At 53.0% G+C, this 19,633-nt stretch overlaps 1 protein-coding gene across 3 annotated transcripts in view; it reads right to left on the bottom strand.

Moving 5' to 3' along the window:
* Positions 1–19,149, bottom strand: part of TRAPPC9 (trafficking protein particle complex 9) — a 389,597-nt gene extending 370,448 nt beyond the window's left edge. The window contains exons 1-2 of one of the 3 annotated variants that reach the window (XM_027560766.1): positions 18,550–19,149; positions 12,091–12,684 (exon numbers count right to left, since the gene is read on the bottom strand). In XM_027560766.1, coding sequence (XP_027416567.1) covers positions 12,091–12,674 — 584 coding nt within the window. In that variant the 5' untranslated portion in view covers positions 12,675–12,684; positions 18,550–19,149. Of the gene's footprint in view, positions 1–12,090; positions 12,685–18,100; positions 18,231–18,549 lie in introns of those variants that run through there. The other 2 variants (XM_027560765.1, XM_027560768.1) reach the window with 2 other exon arrangements.
* Positions 19,150–19,633: the final 484 nt, after the last annotated feature.

Below are 19,633 nucleotides of genomic sequence, written 5' to 3'. Positions count from 1 at the left end.
AGGGGCCTCACCTCCACCCTGCTATACACACACACACACACACACCCCTAGAGGGGCCTCACCAAAGCATGCGTCTGGTTAGGTCCCCCCCCACTTCAAAGCCTTGCAAGGCTCCCCAGTACAGCTCCAGCCCCCCTCCCCTGCCCCCTGCCCTCCTGAGCTTCCCCAGGGGCCTGGTTCTTCTGCCAAGCTACTACCCACTGGCCATAGGGCTCATTCTGACTCAGTTTCTCAAGGAAGCCTTCCCTGCCTCCAGCCTCTGCACCTGTGGGGCCTCTCCCTCCCAAAGGTGGGCAGCGCATGGCCCATTCCCCGTGGTGTCTCCTGTTCTAAACAGAAAAGGATGCAGCCTGCAAAGGCACATTCGCCTCCTCCGCTCACATGACTGGGCTCCTAACACGCGGCAGCTTACAGACCCAACCACGACACTGACTCAACAGATTCTGAATTACACTTTTTCTTAAGAGACTTTACTCCTTTCCTGTTAGACTAAAATTTGCTTTAAAGCATCCTGTCTTACCTCTCTAAACAAAGTAAATCATTTCATCTCCGAAACTTACAAAGGTGCACGTCTGCTGTAGCAAAATATAGCCCAGGACAGTTTCAAAAATAAACGGTGCAGTCACTGTGATCAGAAAGAGCTGGCTTTGAAAATACACGATTTTTGCAAAAAGAAGTCATCTAAATATGTTTATGGTATTTCATATAAAGGTTATATGATGCAACACAACAATATAAAATATTTTGAATTATATAAAAATAGAATGAATCCTAATATTTGGGAGAAAGTCTCCAAAATGCCATAAAATTCTAGCATAGACGGACATAAATTATTTCACTCTTGGGGTGCTGTGTGCCCCAAGACTGGGCCATCTCGAGATTACAAGCAATCCTGTTCATAATCCTTTGAAAAGACAGTGGGAAACACAGAAAGGAATTCTATTTCTAGTCAGCTATGCTGTGGGCAACCAAAATATTTTACGCCAATTTTGGCAGAATTTACAATAAATTCTCCTTCCAAAAAGACATGGATCCTTTCTTTCTTCATGGATCATTTGAAAATTATGTCAGGTTTGGTTTTTTTTAAGTCTCTCTGGAAGTTCAGAGTTCTTACAAACACATTATTAGCATTGTTACACTGTGTGGCCACCGCTCATGGATACGGAAAAACAAAACATACGGGCAAACAGTATGACAAAGAAAACCACATGAGGCCACAGCAACAAATAAATGTAAAGTCAATGCAAAATACAAACATTCAAAACAGGTTGTAATTTGTTGTAAATTTTAAAACTAATGCTGACTTTTAAAGCCATGAGCAACAGACCTTAGGCAAAAATGTGAATATGCTCTAAATACTCCAAAGACCGACTCATGTTATTTCCTTATTCTTAACGAGTTATTAACACTAGGGCTAAAGGAACTGGAATTGAGGATTGATAGAAAAATTAATAACAACCCAATAAGCCCTCAGTCATAAAGGCCTCAAATCAATCATGGCTAAAGCACAGCCGCAGAGCTGCCGGCCTCCCCAGATAAAGCGAGATGCTTCCTTTCTGGAGGCACCTAACACAGCTATAAACACTGCCAAGGAGACGCTCACACCACACTGAACACTGAGGCCAAGTCAACTCAGTACACACTGAGTGATTCCCATTACTTCTGATCAGAAAGAGGAAGAAAATGTGTCGTATTTGTGTGATCTGGGTACTACTTACATGGCTCGTGGTACATTCTAATCCAAAGTCCAATTTACTTGCAAAGAAACTACATATTCAAATCCAAAGAGAAACTAGAGTTGCTCAACCACACTTTGCAACTAAAACCCAAAGGAACTCTGATGAAGGTAATCTCTTATTGTTTTTGGTATTATGTAGTCTTACAAGTATTTGCATAATTAAGTGACCGCTACAGCCCATGATTCTGGACTAGAATATTAGGGGCTGAAAAAGCCTCGATTACATGCACTGTGTAAATGCAATCACATCAACACACTGGCAGGCGCCCCTTTGGTGGAGCTGAAGTTCCAAAGTAGACAACTCTACCCTGTGCGTGCTAAGCCGCTTTAGTCGTGTCTGACTCTGTGCGACCTCGTGGACTGCAGCCTGCCAGGCTCCTCTGTCCACGGACAGCTCTAACTAGAACATGAGAAAGGCAGAGTTCTGTACTGGATTTCAGATGCTGCACGGGCCATTAACTGACGCTGCATCTCACCTTGCGAAATCTGAATATCAATAGTTAACGCCGGTTTTCTCCATCTGAACTCTTTTATGCTAACACTGGATATTAAACCCTCGCTCCATAAAGAGAGCCCCAGCCTACCCTGCAGAAGAGTTAGGTTCTGTTGAGGACAGCTGATCAAGGGAGGCCTGGACAGCTTCCACCACACACTGAGAATGGTCGAAGGATGACTGCACCTGTGCGTCCTCTGCAAGCATGTCACCACCGGAGGAGCGGGGCCAACGCTCGCTCTGGGGTGCAAAGCACACAGGTGCTGCCCAACCATCAGACACGGCTGAGCTCCGTGAGACAGACCTGCGGCCCCCAAGCCTGAGGCTTTCTCTGAGAGGCTCAAACTGGTCCACTTGACCCTCCAGACACAACAGGGAGGTAACAGGATTAGGAGAGAGAGCACACCCTGCGGGCTGAAAAGGCCTGAATCCGGCTCTAGCATTCACTAGCCCTGTGATGCTGAGCTGGTGGCTTCACCTCTCTGAGAATGCTCCACACTCTGCAAAAGGGGGCTGCCACCCCCACCTCAGATGGCATCCATGTGGCGTGAATGGAATATGGGGGCAGGGGAGTGCCTGACATAGAACCTTGCTAGCTTCCCACCCCCGCCCTTCTCCCCTTTTAAACTGGCATACTCCCCCTAACAAGTATCAAGCCTCTGGGACAGACTGTCTTATTCATCTTTGTATCCACCACAGTAGGATCAAAAAAGAACTGCTTCCTCCATAGTAACTATCAGTGTTCTTAGGAGATCTGGGTTTAAGCCTATTTTGAGAGGAAAGACTATTCCGGAACTACCCACAATCTTTCCGCACGGCAGCCCCTCCTCCCAGCATGCATCCTTTCTGTCATCAGATCCCCGGTGTGAACTGCTCGTGTCCACTGAACCTGCCGGGGGCTCTACACCTCTCCAGGCCTTCCCCCCAACCTCAAGGGTGAGCGTGACCCACCTTCTCCACCCTCCCATGCCACTCCAGCTCCAGCTTCCTCCATCTGCTGCCAGAGCATCTTCCTAAGATGCACATCTGTCTTTCCCTTCTGACTTTTTTAAGAGGCTGCCCCACCTCCCAGGCCCTAAAGGGTAAATGGCAGCTGCTACTAAAACCCCAAACACCGCAAAAAGAAAGTGAAAGTGAAAGTCGCTCAACCATGTCTGACTCTTTGTGACCCCATGGACTATACAGTCCACAGAATTCTCCAGGCCAGAATACTGGAGTGGGTAGCCGTTCCCTTCTCTAGAGCATCTTCCCAACCCAGGGACTGAACCCAGATCTCCCACATTGCAGACAGATTCTTTACCAGCTGAGCCACCAGGGAAGCCCACCACACAAAACCTCCATGACCCCTGACCCTCCAACCTTGTCTCAGCCCTGGACCTTCAGTCTACACTCTCTGGACGCGCTCCCCCCATTCACGGTTTTGAGCACACGCTGAAACTGACAACCCCCGATGCACGCCTCGAGCCCAGCTCCGTCACCTGAGCCCCAGGCTCTCTGAAACCATCACTTGAATGTTGACTGGCTTCTGAAAAACACATTTACCACTTACTCTGGAACCCAACCACCAGCAGGTACTCCCAGTTTCAGTAACGGTCTCAAACTTCCATTTTAGCTAACAGCCCCAGGACACGCCCAGCTGTTTGAGTCAAAACCCTGATGTCACATTTGACTTCCCCTGTCCCTCACCCGACCCCTGTGCTGTCATCAGTCCTGCCATTTCTATCTCAAAGTATATTTCAGCTCTGGTTCCAAGGGACCCGGACCCAGCCAGCTCAGAGCAAGTGTGTGCTGAGTCACAGTCCTCCAAAGGGTGCTCCCTGAAGAGGGACGTGTCCCCTGGCACCAGCCACGTAGGAAGGCACTTGAGTCTCTTATAGGAGGCCCAGGAAAAAAGACTCATGGTTCTCCCACGGTCTGAACTTTGAAGGGTCCATGGTCTGGGAGAGCCCCTGGTTAGTGGACACATCCACCAGTGAGCAGGTGAGAGTGCAGGAATCGAGGCAAGGCTTCAGTCACTGCCATCCCCGGGCCCTGCGAGCCACAGGAAAGGCCCTGAGTCCAGGGCACTGCCCAGCCATCACAGGATCCCACCCTGCGTTTCCCAACCACACGCCCTCGACCTGTCCTTACCACACTTCCTTCTGTTTTGCAGCCCCCCGACCCCAGGATGGGTTGGACCCTTTCAGGAATCTGGCCTTTCTCAAGTGAGACAAAGTCAACAAAAAATCAAAGTGTCCACATTTGGACCAGACCCTTGAAGGAGAAACAAAGCCTCCTGGCCAGCACAGCGATGGCAGCAAAACCCCTCCCCAGGAGATGAGATGACCAGGGCAAGAATGCAAGGTCCTCAATCAGCCAAGGCCTCTCCCTTCACGGCTGACTATGTGTGCTGGGGGTCTACCACCACCAGTTAATGACATGCCCATCAGGGGTGGCCGTGAGCCTCAACAAATACACAACCAGCTATTTCTTACCGACATGGGTTAAAAGTAAAGGCTGGTACAGGTAGGGCCTGTCCGTATGCTAAGCTAAACCACAGACCTGGCTAAAGCAGAGAAGAAGCCATGGTCACCTGTACAGGTCCTTGTGCCCATCAGATCCAAAGCAGCTAGCGATTTAGGAGAAGGGCATATTTCCCCGATCCCCAGGAAAACTGCCCTTATAAAGGTAAATGCCCTTTAGCAGACTAGCCTCTGCCCTTTTATGACAGAAAGTCACTGGGACAAAGTAAATGGCACAAGCAACGTGAGCGTGAAAGAAGACCTGGTGACTGCTCCCTCCAGCAGCATCCCTCCACGGCCAGCTTCGTCCAAGGCGGGCGTGTCTTCACCGGCAACCGCTGGCCAGTAAGCACCGTCATGCATACACAGCGACAGCCAAGAATCGCGTGCCTGGCACGTTTGTTTGAAAGCCAGGGTCAAGCAAGGTGCAGCAGACTTTGTCTTTCCAAGTTAAAATATTCCAGGAAAAACCCCTCGCAGCCACTTAAATCAACTAGCATCTCACTTCCTCAAACAAACAAAAACAAAAACAAAAAAAAATTAAAGTGCTCATTTGTCACCAAATGTGAGACCAAACAGGTTCCCCAAAGCAAGAATTTGGACAGCTATCTAAGGCCAGTGGGTTATGTGCTAAAAAAGCAAAAAGAATTCGAAAATAAAACGATGACCGGGATGAGACATGGATCAAGGCAGCAGTTAGGTTTCAGTTTTCTAAAGCGATCAGGCGGTGAGGCGGCAGCAGAGGGGGAGTCCGGCTATTTCCAGGGCAACCCGTGCACAGCCTACCTTTTCAGACCCAACAACACACTCACAGGGCGGTATGAGAGAAAAAGAACAAAGGAAAAGAAAAGAAAGAGGAACAGCGAAAATTAGAAACACACCAGCACAAAAACAACTTTGACAGCACGTTCAAGAACCGACATGGGCTCTGATGAGGCCGGGGCACGTGTGGCCGGACGGTAAACGCCCCCGCGCCCTCCCTCCCGCGGCTCCCGGGAAGGCTGGGCCTGCGGCTGGAGGCACCTGCCGCAGAGCCCATCCACGTGGTCAGAGAGGTCCGCGCTTCAGACCAAAACTCCACCTACATTTGGACGTTTCCTCCCGAGCCACAAATGCGATCCCCTTTCAGGCTGGGCTCTTCCTGTCACTCCTACCGGGAGCTGCGGGAGACACTGTGGCTCTAGGCTCTGTTCCTGAACTGAATCACTGTCTTGAAAATGAGACAACTGAGACCCGTGGTGGCCGACAAGGGACACACAGTGACCCTGGAGGCAAACGCTTCCGCTGAGGTCGCTGGCGTCATGATCTCACCGGAGTCCACACGATGGCTGAGTGTTCATGGGGGCAGTGAGAGCCGAATGGGCCCACCGGGAGGGAGGGAGGTTTCGTTCGCTGCTGACTTTCCGGCACACGGAGGCTCTGGGTAAACACCTTGGGACAGAATTGGCCACCATGTGCCAAGTACGTGTCCTGAATCGAGTTCCTCCCGCCAGACTGTGAGCAGAGATCCCAAGAGGCAAAACAGGCATTCTCAACATTTCGGCCTGCAGACCTTTGGGTCCACAACCTCAAGTAGTTGATGATCAAAAATGTCCCTTGGGGCCTCGTGTGACAAGGAGAAAGCAGCGGTCGAGGGGTCGGGGCCCTCAGCTTTGGTTGCTCACCCACGAGTCTGTCCTGCTGTTGCCACAGGCACTAAGATTTGGGGAATGCAGGTGCACGCACGGGCCCACCTTGTCAGGGACCATTACCTCGGCACAGACCCCACCTGACACCTGGGGCTCAGTAGGAGGTGACAGGTGAGTTGAGGGGCCGGCCGGAGTAGGTCTGGTGGGTCTGAATGGATCTAAGTGGGTCTGAGTGGGTCTGGTGGGTCTGAGTGGTCTGGTGGGCCTGAGTGGGTCTGAGTAGATGTGAGTGGGTCTGGGTGGGTCTGGTTGGGTCCGAGTGGGTCTGGTGGGCCTGAGTAGATCTGAGTGAGTCTGAGTGGATCTGGTGGGTCTGAGTGGATCTGGAGGGTCTGAGTGGGTCTGAGTGGGTCTGATCTGAGTGCATCTGAGTGGGTCTGGTGGGTCTGAGTGGGTCGGGTGGGTCTGAGTGGATCTTAGTGGGTCTGAGTGGGTCTGGTAGGTCTGAGTGGGTCTGGTGGGTCTGGGTGGGTCTGAGTGGGTCTGGTGGGTCTGGGTGGGTCTGGGTGGGTCTGAGTGCGTCTGAATGGGTCTGAGTGGGTCTGGTAGGTCTGAGTGGATCTGAGTGGGTCTGGTGGGTCTGAGTGGGTCTGGTGGGTCTGGGTGGGTCTGGGTGGGTCTGGTGGGTCTGAGTGGGTCTGAGTGGGTCTGGTGGGTCTGAGTGGGTCTGAGTGGATCTGAGTGGGTCTGGTGGGTCTGGGTGGGTCTGAGTGGGTCTGGTGGGTCTGGTGGATCTGAGTGGGTCTGGTGGGTCTGGGTGGGTCTGGGTGGGTCTGAGTGGGTCTGGTGGGTCTGAGTGGGTCTGAGTGGGTCTGGTGGGTCTGAGTGGGTCTGAATGGGTCTGAGTGGGTCTGAGTGGGTCTGGTGGGTCTGAGTGGGTCTGAGTGGGTCTGGTGGGTCTGAGTGGGTCTGAATGGGTCTGAGTGGGTCTGGTGGGTCTGGGTGGGTCTGGTGGGTCTGGGTGGGTCTGAGTGGGTCTGGTGGGTCTGGTGGATCTGAGTGGGTCTGGTGAGTCTGGGTGGGTCTGAGTGGGTCTGGTGGGTCTGGTGGATCTGAGTGGGTCTGGTGGGTCTGGGTGGGTCTGGGTGGGTCTGAGTGGGTCTGGTGGGTCTGGTGGATCTGAGTGGGTCTGGTGGGTCTGGGTGGGTCTGGGTGGGTCTGGGTGGGTCTGAGTGGGTCTGAATGGGTCTGAGTGGGTCTGGTGGGTCTGAGTGGATCTGAGTGGGTCTGGTGGGTCTGGGTGGGTCTGAATGGGTCTGGTGGGTCTGGTGGATCTGAGTGGGTCTGGTGGGTCTGGTGGATCTGAGTGGGTCTGGTGGGTCTGGGTGGGTCTGAGTGGGTCTGGTGGGTCTGAGTGGATCTGAGTGGGTCTGGTGGGTCTGAGTGGGTCTTGTGGGTCTGGGTGGGTCTGGGTGGGTCTGAGTGGGTCTGGTGGGTCTGAGTGGGTCTGAGTGGGTCTGGTGGGTCTGAGTAGGTCTGAGTGGATCTGAGTGGGTCTGGTGGGTCTGGGTGGGTCTGAGTGGGTCTGGTGGGTCTGGTGGATCTGAGTGGGTCTGGTGGGTCTGGGTGGGTCTGGGTGGGTCTGAGTGGGTCTGGTGGGTCTGAGTGGGTCTGAGTGGGTCTGGTGGGTCTGAGTGGGTCTGAGTGGGTCTGAGTGGGTCTGAGTGGGTCTGGTGGGTCTGAGTGGGTCTGAGTGGGTCTGGTGGGTCTGAGTGGGTCTGAATGGGTCTGAGTGGGTCTGGTGGGTCTGGGTGGGTCTGGTGGGTCTGGGTGGGTCTGAGTGGGTCTGGTGGGTCTGGTGGATCTGAGTGGGTCTGGTGGGTCTGGGTGGGTCTGAGTGGGTCTGGTGGGTCTGGTGGATCTGAGTGGGTCTGGTGGGTCTGGGTGGGTCTGGGTGGGTCTGAGTGGGTCTGAATGGGTCTGGGTGGGTCTGGTGGGTCTGAGTGGATCTGGGTGGGTCTGGTGGGTCTGAGTGCGTCTGAATGGGTCTGAGTGGGTCTGGTAGGTCTGAGTGGATCTGAGTGGGTCTGGTGGGTCTGAGTGGGTCTGGTGGGTCTGGGTGGGTCTGGGTGGGTCTGGTGGGTCTGAGTGGGTCTGAGTGGGTCTGGTGGGTCTGAGTGGGTCTGAGTGGATCTGAGTGGGTCTGGTGGGTCTGGGTGGGTCTGAGTGGGTCTGGTGGGTCTGGTGGATCTGAGTGGGTCTGGTGGGTCTGGGTGGGTCTGGGTGGGTCTGAGTGGGTCTGGTGGGTCTGAGTGGGTCTGAGTGGGTCTGGTGGGTCTGAGTGGGTCTGAATGGGTCTGAGTGGGTCTGAGTGGGTCTGGTGGGTCTGAGTGGGTCTGAGTGGGTCTGAGTGGGTCTGAGTGGGTCTGAATGGGTCTGAGTGGGTCTGGTGGGTCTGGGTGGGTCTGGTGGGTCTGGGTGGGTCTGAGTGGGTCTGGTGGGTCTGGTGGATCTGAGTGGGTCTGGTGAGTCTGGGTGGGTCTGAGTGGGTCTGGTGGGTCTGGTGGATCTGAGTGGGTCTGGTGGGTCTGGGTGGGTCTGGGTGGGTCTGAGTGGGTCTGGTGGGTCTGGTGGATCTGAGTGGGTCTGGTGGGTCTGGGTGGGTCTGGGTGGGTCTGGGTGGGTCTGAGTGGGTCTGAATGGGTCTGAGTGGGTCTGGTGGGTCTGAGTGGATCTGAGTGGGTCTGGTGGGTCTGGGTGGGTCTGAATGGGTCTGGTGGGTCTGGTGGATCTGAGTGGGTCTGGTGGGTCTGGTGGATCTGAGTGGGTCTGGTGGGTCTGGGTGGGTCTGAGTGGGTCTGGTGGGTCTGAGTGGATCTGAGTGGGTCTGGTAGGTCTGAGTGGGTCTTGTGGGTCTGGGTGGGTCTGGGTGGGTCTGAGTGGGTCTGGTGGGTCTGAGTGGGTCTGAGTGGGTCTGGTGGGTCTGAGTAGGTCTGAGTGGATCTGAGTGGGTCTGGTGGGTCTGGGTGGGTCTGAGTGGGTCTGGTGGGTCTGGTGGATCTGAGTGGGTCTGGTGGGTCTGGGTGGGTCTGGGTGGGTCTGAGTGGGTCTGGTGGGTCTGAGTGGGTCTGAGTGGGTCTGGTGGGTCTGAGTGGGTCTGAGTGGGTCTGAGTGGGTCTGAGTGGGTCTGGTGGGTCTGAGTGGGTCTGAGTGGGTCTGGTGGGTCTGAGTGGGTCTGAATGGGTCTGAGTGGGTCTGGTGGGTCTGGGTGGGTCTGGTGGGTCTGGGTGGGTCTGAGTGGGTCTGGTGGGTCTGGTGGATCTGAGTGGGTCTGGTGGGTCTGGGTGGGTCTGAGTGGGTCTGGTGGGTCTGGTGGATCTGAGTGGGTCTGGTGGGTCTGGGTGGGTCTGGGTGGGTCTGAGTGGGTCTGAATGGGTCTGGGTGGGTCTGGTGGGTCTGAGTGGATCTGGGTGGGTCTGGTGGGTCTGGGTGGGTCTGAGTGGGTCTGGTGGGTCTGGTGGATCTGAGTGGGTCTGGTGGGTCTGGTGGATCTGAGTGGGTCTGGTGGGTCTGGTGGATCTGAGTGGGTCTGGTGGGTCTGGGTGGGTCTGAGTGGGTCTGGTGGGTCTGGTGGGTCTGGGTGGGTCTGGGTGGGTCTGAGTGGGTCTGGTGGGTCTGAGTGGGTCTGAGTGGGTCTGGTGGGTCTGAGTGGGTCTGAATGGGTCTGAATGGGTCTGAGTGGGTCTGGTAGGTCTGAGTGGATCTGAGTGGGTCTGAGTGGGTCTGGTAGGTCTGAGTGGGTCTGGTGGGTCTGAGTGGGTCTGGTGGGTCTGAGTGGGTCTGAGTGGGTCTGATAGGTCTGAGTGGATCTGAGTGGGTCTGGTGGGTCTGGGTGGGTGTGGGTGGGTCTGGTGGATCTGAGTGGGTCTGAGTGGGTCTGGATGGGTCTGGGTGGGTCTGAGTGGGTCTGAGTGGGTCTGATCTGAGTGGATTTGAGTGGATCTGAGAGGGTCTGAGTGGATCTTAGTGGGTCTGATAGGTCTGAGTGGGTCTGAGTGGGTCTGATCCGAGTGGATCTGAGTGGGTCTGGTGGGTCTGAGTGGGTCTGAGTGGGTCTGGAGGGTCTGAGTGGGTCTGGTGGATCTGAGTGGCTCTGGGTGGGTCTGAGTGGCTCTGAGTGGGTCTGATCTGAGTGGATCTGAGTGGGTCTGGTGGGTCTGAGTGGGTCTGATAGGTCTGAGTGGGTCTGAGTGGGTCTGATCCGAGTGGATCTGAGTGGGTCTGGTGGGTCTGAGTGGGTCTGCTGGATCTGGAGGGTCTGGAGGGTCTGGTGGATCTGGAGGGTCTGGAGGGTCTGGTGCAGGCAGCTCTGCTCCTTGGTGGTGCCCGGGCTCGTAAACCTTGCCACCTGGGCGCAAGGAGCAGGAGGGCAGGGCGGGCATGGTGACAACAGGGTCATGCGAGCAGCAAGTACAGCTGTAAGTGTGACACGCCCTGACCTTCCTGAGGCCACACAACGAGTCCGGGTGCGGGAGGGAGGCCCCTGCAGACCCTGCCAGGCACCACCTCCAGGGGCAGCCCAGGGCCTCTGGGCCTCTCCCCGCAGAGCTGGCCTGGACTTCTTCCCTTGGCTCTCTGACATCTTTTCCTCTAACTTATCAACAACCAGAAAGTCGGGTTCGACCTCCGTGAGTTCAGGAAACCCTGAGCACCTACTCTGCAGTGGACACGGCGGCACCCACACCATGCCCTCCATCCTCGCCTGCGGGACCAGCACGTGAGCTCTGCAGAGGACGGGAGAGGCTCAGCGCCCCAGGCGGCAGTGCTCCTGCCAGTGAGGGGACCACGTCTCTGCTCTCTTCTGTGGGAGCATCGCGGGGAAACAGAGCAGAGGGCAAGCAGAGACCCCGCAGAGCTCATCTGCGATTCTGATGACTGCAGCACAGGGCTAACATGAGGACTGAGTGATCCCTGTGACACAGAGACCATGAACACGCTGTCCTCTGCACCAGGAGCTCTTTTAGGAGTCTCTGCAGTGGTTCTGATATTCTAAGTGGGGGACCTGGCGCCGGGGCGTCTGGCAGGAGGAGGGGCCTGGCCTGGGAGGCAGGAGGTATGGGCCCAGCTCCAGCCCAGCAGGCTGGAGTTCTGCTGCCTCTGGGGCTCAGCACCCACTCTACACACAGAAGGGGTGAGGCTGAATAACAGTCTTTACAACGTGTCCTGGGGCAGCGCTGTCCGATAGGAATAAGATGCAAGCCACGTGAATGAAGCTGTCCAGCTGCCACATTTAAAAAGGTAAAAAACAAACACTTGCAACTGATTTTAATAATGGCCTTTGTTTGATCTCATATATGTAAAACATTATCATTTTGACGTGCAATTAAAAAAAAAACACTAAGTCCACATTCTTCTTCCCAGACTAAGTCTCAGCACCTGTCCTGCCTTTTACCCTCAGCCCATCTCATCTCAGCTCAGCCTCCTCTACTGTCCTAGTGACAATGGCTACCCTCTGGACAGCCACTCCAGGGGTCCCACCGGGGGGTCTGGGCTAAAAAGGGGGAGTTAAGTGTCACACTAACCCTAAAAGGATCTCCCCCAACCAAAGTCTGTCCCACTCAATTTTAGAAAGTCTGAACCCAGTGGACTGCACCCTTCCCCCGCCACCATTGCAGGGAACCCTCCCACTTGCTCCTCCCTTTCTGGAGCCTGGGCTCCAGGCCGACTTACCTACTGTCTGTGTCCAGCCCCACGAAGTCCTTCTTCTCGAAGGGGACACAGAGGAGCGGGATCTTGTCCCCGGACTTGTCCGTGGCCCTGTCCAGGCGCTTGGACTCGAGCACGATGAACAGCGACTCCACGAAGTCCTCGATGCGCTTCTCCACCGTCGCGCAGTCCTCGTAGCTGGGGTAGAAGGCCACGTCGGTACGCGGCTGCTCCGCGATCTCCCCTTGCAGCCCGAACACGAAGAGGCGCGAGTCATACAGCGTGGAGCCATAGATTTCCTTCTGCACGTGGAACTTCTCGAAGGTCTGCGGCCAGTCCTTGGCCGAGAAGCAATCGGTGATGGTGATGAGGCCCACAACCTTGCGGTGGGTCTGGAAGTCGCCCCACTCGCTGTTTTCGGGCGGGTAGTGGTGCCGGTAGCGGATGTAGAGCGCGCGCTGCGAGTCGCGCACGCTGATCTGGCTCACCGACGAGATCCTCTTGTAGATCCTGAAGAAGTTCTCCTCCGAGACGATCCCCACGGGCTGGACCACCACGAGGAGAGTCTGGTGGTCCTCGGCGCACTGCATGTAGTCAGGGACGCTCATGGTGAAGACCCTGCCCAGAGAGAAGAAGGGGTTCTGAGGCTGCGCACGGGTTTTGCAGGCTGCCTCCCACTCCGGCACGCGGGGATGCCCGCGTCCCCCAGCTGGAAGACTGGCCGAGCCCCAAGCCAAGCGGCGAGGTACCGTTTGTCCTCGGGGGTTCTGCGTGCCGCTACTATAGTTCTTACCACAGTGCCCTGCTCCTAGAGCAAGCTTGGAGCCCCTGCAGTTTAAAAGGAGCCTCTCAGGTTTTCCATTCCCAGTACCTCAGCAGACATGGGTGTGGAGTCAGTGCTCAAAGAAGGGTGAATAAATGAAGGAAGGAAGGAATTGCTTCCTCAGCCTCTCAGCAGAAATCATGAGGATTTCGCAGTGGAATCAGAAGAGCAGGACTCTACTCCAGGCCACCTGAGCTCCTGAGCTGAAAACTAATGGGGGGAATATAAAACTTGCCTTCTAAGAAGATATCTGGATTAAGGAAGGGTGCAAACTGCAAAGTGCCAAGCACAGTGTGAGACAGAAGGAGGAACTACACACCGTTACCATCCCTCATTTCATAAACCGAGTTTCCTTGGGAGAGTTTTTATAACCTTGCTGTGCCAATTTTGACAGATATAAAAAGAAAACAGCATCAACTATACTCCAGTAATTATTTTTTTAAAAGAGGAAGAAAGAAAGCAATATTACCTGATTCTCAGTGCTGTTGAGGAATTCAGTTAGATAACCCGTATGAAAGCATCTGGCCCATAGGAGTTAATAAATGTTTGTTAAATGAATGGTCAAACAAGCAGATGAATGCTGCCCCGTCCACAGAGCATCATCATACCACTGCCTGGAAATCTGAATCCCCGTGCCACCCCAACTCCACACTAGCCATGTCAGTGACCCAGAGAAGCCTGTGTGCTTCTCTAAGCCCCAGTTTAATCATGAATAAAAATGTGGATAATAAGACAAACCTCAACGGATTAGTGAGGCAGTACTCTGGTTTCAGTACTGTACTGTAACTTTGCAAGATGGAGGTTGTTGTTCAGTCGCGAGGTCGTGTGTGACTCTTTCCACCCCATGGACTGCAGCACGCCCAACTTCCCAGTCCTTCACTATCTCCTGGTTTGCTCAGATTCGTGTCCATTGAGTCAATGATGCCAATCAACCATCTCATCCTCTGCAGGACGGTACCATTAAGGGAAACTGGGCAAAGGGTCCACAAGCTCTCTCAACATTCACACTGTTATGCACCCATCTCCTGAATGTGTTCACCTTTGCCAACTGAAGCTCTGTCCCCATTAAACACTAATTCCCATCCCTTCAACCCCAGTCCCAGTCCCACCATCTACGTCCTGTCTCTATGAGTCAGACCGTTCTACGCACGTCATCTCAGTGGAACCGTGCTGTGACTGGCTCATTTCACTTAGCACAATGTCTTCAAGGTTCATCTGTGTTGTAGCATGTATCAGAATGTCCTTATTTAATGCTGAATAATATTCCCTGGAATAGTATATACATTTATGTATAAAGGTATATAACACAGTTTATTTATTCATTCATTGAAAGTCATTTGGGTTGTTCCTAACTTGAGCTACTATGAATAATACTATTATAAACATGGGTATACAGACAAAATGTTTTAAGTATAAAAACCACCATATTTGCAAAGATGTAGATATAGATGTAGATGCAAAGGTAACTCCTATTTGACAGGTGGGCGTGTAGACTGGTACGTGCCGGGCCCGGCAACTGCCTTGCTAAAGGAACTCTGGCATGTGGTGGGCAGGTTTATAGAAGCAAGACCTGGAGAAAACAAAGCTGTCCACTGTTAGGAGGCTGGGTAACTAAAATGTGGTCTTTTAACACAACAGAATACTTCGAACAGTGAAAATGAACGACCTAGAGGAACAAAGATGAGTCTCAAAAACATGATGGGCAAACAAAGCAGGTTATGGATTAATACAGGCAACACCATTCCACTTATGTAAAGTTTAGCAGGCAACACTAAACAATGTGTTGTTTACACATATGGTAAAATTATAAAGAAAAAGATAAATGTGGACAGTGGTTACTTGGGTGCAAAGAGGATGCAATTTGAAAGCGAAGCCGCAGGGCTGCAGAAGTAGCAGTGGTGTTCTGTCTCTTAAGCTGGATGGCAGACCCACGGGTGCTCGTCTTGCCCTTCTTTAAACTGTACATAAACGTCCAACGTTTCACAGAAGAGTTAAAAAAGGAAGAAGATCCTATGGGGAGGGAGGTTCAAGAGGGAGGGGACATCTATACCTGTGGCTGATTCATATTGATGTATGGCAGAAACCAACACAATATTGTAAAGCAATTATCCTTCAACTCAAAATAAATAAAATTTTTTTAAAAAAGGAAGAAGATCCAACTTCAAAAAGCTTACACAGTGGATCTCAGCACGTTGGCTAGTTTCGGGGCCTGGCCCCAGCTCTTCTCCTCTATCAGGAGATGATTCTGCTGATCCCAAAACACCCTGCTTCTATGAGCAAAGAAGCTGCTGCACAAAAAAGGCACGTGAATTGCAGGTGTAGATCTGCCTGAAGACAGGTGGCCTGTGGATCTCAGACACAGTTTGAGGATAGGAGGTGTTCAATTTCTCTGGTCTGAGGTAAAATGAGAAAAATACAAATAATGTTTAAGTGTTCCATAAAACTAAACTTAGTATGTGTCTTATGAATGTTAACTATTATTGTTATTTATTCTTAGATTTGGAGAAGAAAATGGCAACCCACTCCAGTATTCTTGCCTGGAGAATCCTATGGACAGAGGAGCCTGGTGGGCTGTAGTCCTTGGGGTCGCAAAGAGTCGGACATGACTGAGCGACTAAGCACATTCTTAGGTTACGAACTTTCTCATTTTTTTGCTGTTAAAACATTCTTTTTTGGGGAGAGTCAGGGGACTTCCCTATCGATCCAGTAGTTAAGACTCCTCGCTTCCAAGGCAGGGGGTGTGGGTTTGATCCCTGGTTATGGAACTAAGATCCCATTTGCCTCGGGCTGCAGCCAAAAAAAAAAGTTCTGATTTTTTTTTTTTTCCCCAAAATGGCCAAACCACACGACTTTGTAGGATCTTAGTTCCCCAACCTGAAACTGAACCTGGACCAGGGCAGTGAAAGCACCCAGCCTTAACCACTGGACCACCAAAGAACTCCCAAACACTCTTGCTTTTATAAAACAATAGCGAGAGTAGTTGGCACCAGTTTTCCATCATACTATCTGGGCAAAAATAAAAACTGACGAACGTTTTCCCTGAAGGAGCTCACTATCAGCAAAGTTCTTGTTCACCTTTGCCACAGATTCAAAATATGCAACTAACACTGGAATAAATTTGTCTCATATAAGGTGGGAATAGGAAATTGCACTAGGCACTTTACAATCTATCAGATCATATTCAGACTCCCCAACAATCAAGAAACAAGCATTCCTATCTTCAGCCTTACAGATAAAGAACCAGGCTCAGTCATTTGCTCAAGGTCTCCTAATCTGTAAGTGGCAAACTGGCTGCAGAGTCCATGTTTTTCCACTGGTTTCTTCAAGGGAGAAAGAATCTAATGAAATGAGCCCTGGCATTGAGTCAGCTCTGGTGTCTGAGACTCCAGTTCAGTCCAGTCGCTCAGTCGTGTCCGACTCTTTGCGACCCCATGGACTGCAGCACGCCGAGCTTCCCTGTCCATCACCAATTAGTCTGAGACTAATCTAATACGAATATTAAAACATTAAGAATATATTTCTTCAGGGACTTCCCCGGTGGTCCAGTAGCTATGACTCTGCACTCCCAATGCAGGGAGCCTGGGTCTGATCCCTGGTTGGGGAATTAGATCCCACATGCCACAACCAAGAGCTCCACACTGTAACTACAGATCATGCTGCAAGGAAGATCTAGGACTCCACATGCGGCAACTAAGACCCAGTGCAGCCAAATAAATAAATATTTATTTTAAAAAAGAATATATTTCTCCAACTTGGTATTTCCTCAAAAAGTTAAACATAGAGTTGCCATATAAACAGCAGTTCCACTCCTAGGTATATACCAAAGAGATTTGAAAATACACGTCCACACAAAAAGTAGTACACGAACATTCATGGCAGTATTATTCATAATAGCCAAAAAGTGGAAACAACAGAGACTTCTATCACCTGATAAACGGATAAACAAAATGCAGTCTATCCGTATAATAGAATACTACTCAGCCATAAACAGTACTAACATTGCTACAACATGGGTGAACCCTGAAAACATTATGCTGAGTTAAAGAAGCCAGGCACAAAAGACCACAAATTGCATGATTCTATTTACATGAAATGCCCCAAATATGCAACTCCTTGGAGACAGAGAGTAAGTTTGTGGCTGTCGCGGGTGCAGGAGGGGAGACTGACAACGGGTATGGAATTTCTATTTGAAGTGATGAAAATGGTCTGGATTAATAATGGTTGCACAACTGGGAATACACTGAAAACCACTTAAGTGTACAATTTAAATGGGTGGACTTTACCGTATTCACATTCTCTCAATAAAGCTGTTACTTGATAAAATATTTCTTAACTATTTTTCCCTCTATTCCACTGGACAGCCCTACAATTTAAGAAAAAACCTGGCCAAGGGATCTTTAAGGACTGCAAGATTCCTGGGTCTCCAGCATCATGTCTCTAGTGCTGTTATTTCATACTAGGGAACACTAGCTGGGCCGGACTAGGAAGAGACTGTAACTACCTTTTCAAAATCGCCAGTTGCCTTTAAACTGGGTGGGGAGGAGCAGACAAGACGGAGGAGGAGGTCACAGCCTTCTGCTCATTTTTAACTAACCCGAGCCTGCGTTCGGCACTGTGGATCCCTCTGTAAGAACAAGTGGAATCCACAAGCACCCCACCCTGACACCAGCACACTCAGCGTGGAAAGGCGTTCGCGCGGGGCAGATGGATTGGGGGCGGAGACCCAGGCGGGCACCGGCTCTGCATTTCCGAGACTCGGCCGAGTGAAGCTGGACTTGACAATTTCGGGAGCTCAACCGCGGGAGACTGTGCCTGACGCCGCCGCGGGGGATCTGAGCCACTTAGAACCCAGAGGAGATGGAGGAAGAGAGGAAACCGAGAGCCAGGCGGTCCCAGCCGCGTCCGCAGACCCCCTGTCGGGGCCGGGGGCCGGGGGCCGGGGAGGGGCCGGGGACGGCCGGCGCCCGCGGAGGGGAGGCTGGGCCGGGCCCGAGAGGCGGCAGGTGCGGGCCGGGGCGGGACGGGCGCGGGCGCGGACGGGGGAGGCCGGGCCACCGGGCCGGGGCAGGTGGCCGCGGCAGGTGCGGGCGGAGTCGAGCCCCTCCGCAGGAAACACGCTGCCCGGCGCCCCAGCGCGCGCCGTGACCCACGGACAGCCCTCCCGAGGCCGGCCCGGTCCCCTGCCCAGGGGCACCCCCTTCTTGCACTTACGCAGCCGGGGCCCCGGGCCCGGAGCAGGTGCCAACAGCGGGAAGGGCGGCGGGGCCGGACAGCCTCTGCGGCCGCTCCCCGGGCTCGGAGCTGGAGCTTCCGACTGGCGGCCGGGCCGGCGCCGCCCCTGCGCATGCGCGAAGCCGGTCCCGGGCCCGGAGGCCCGCGCCAGGTTTTAGGGGCGACGCGGGCCCCGCGAGGGAGGGGCGAGGGGGACGGCCGGGGGAGGGGAGGAGGAGTGAGGTGGTCGCGGGGGGCAGGGAGGGGAGGGAGACGAAGGGAGAAGGGCGGGAGGGGAGCAGCTGCGACGGAGAGGAGAACTGTGGCTCCTGGGGCCGCGCACCCAAAAGGAAGCGCCAAGTCCTGCCTCTGCGCCCCTTTCCCCGCTCTCAGGGCGCGCAGCTCAAATTTTCTGCCCTTTGCAGCCCCCGCCCCTGCAAAGCCCCTACCGGATCACGATCCCAGCGCCCGCGCCGAGCCGGGCTTCCAGTCGCTCCGGGGACCAAGCACCAGCAGGCGTGGTAGCGATGCTTAGAGCTACCTTGGGGCGAGAATAAGTTCCCCTTTTACTGTCTGGGAGACGATTCAGGGTGCCTCCCGGGCCTGACTTAACTGCTTGGTCACACACAGGGGCTGGGCGGGGATGAGGAGGTCAGAGCCGGAGCCTGGAGCAGACTGCCCGAGGGCAGATGCCTGGTCCCCACCGGTCCTGGGAAAACCACTCCAGACTCTAGAGGTCCGGTCAAGGGCTCGGAATAAGCCCCCGGGTGTGGAACGGCGGTCATAGTTGCTGCACACAGCTGTCTAGGTAGGGCAGAAGCCACTTAAGAACTTAAACCCTTCTAGGTTAAAAAATAAACAAAACTTTAAAAGGAGTTTACATACGTAGGTTGGAATGTGCATAGCATAATTGAAAAATACACAAGAAATTCTCTCAAACCTACAATTTGTAGGTTTGAGAGAAAAGAGGATGAGGGAGACCTTCTTTCCCTTGTGTTTTTTTGTGTTTGAATTTTTTACTGTATGCATGTGTTTATTTTTCATTTAACAAAAAAAAAAAAAACTGTAATGGAGGACAGAAATAGTTCAGCCAGTACAGCAGCCATGGAATAAAGCCATCACTTTACTTTACCCAAACAAGCATTTATTGACTCTGCTGTGTGCCCAGTGCTGTTTTATGACTTATTATTTATATATTTTTAAAAAATAATAATATGCTATTCCTCATCCCTGCCCTGGGCTAGTGGAAAACCAATTTCATTCTATTGAATTGTTTTCCAAGGAGCGGGAATGAATTATAAACAGAACACATCTTCAGGGCAAAACCCGTGGAGTGTATTTCCTGCACACCAGCCAGGAAGGATTTTCAACACAGGCGCCCAGAGGCTGAGAGTACGTTTCCAGGACCCTGCGTAAAGCTACCCAGAGTGGCTTCTTCTTGGCCCTGAGAGCATAAGTTGACAGTTATAGAACACAGAAAACAGACATTAAAAGAGGCCACCTTTTATTGGAGGTCTATGTGCCAGGAATAGA

Source organism: Bos indicus x Bos taurus, chromosome 14 (assembly GCF_003369695.1).
Source record: "Bos indicus x Bos taurus breed Angus x Brahman F1 hybrid chromosome 14, Bos_hybrid_MaternalHap_v2.0, whole genome shotgun sequence".
In the NCBI taxonomy this organism is placed as follows: domain Eukaryota; kingdom Metazoa; phylum Chordata; class Mammalia; order Artiodactyla; family Bovidae; genus Bos; species Bos indicus x Bos taurus.
This window is presented reverse-complemented; position numbering and strand designations above follow the sequence as displayed.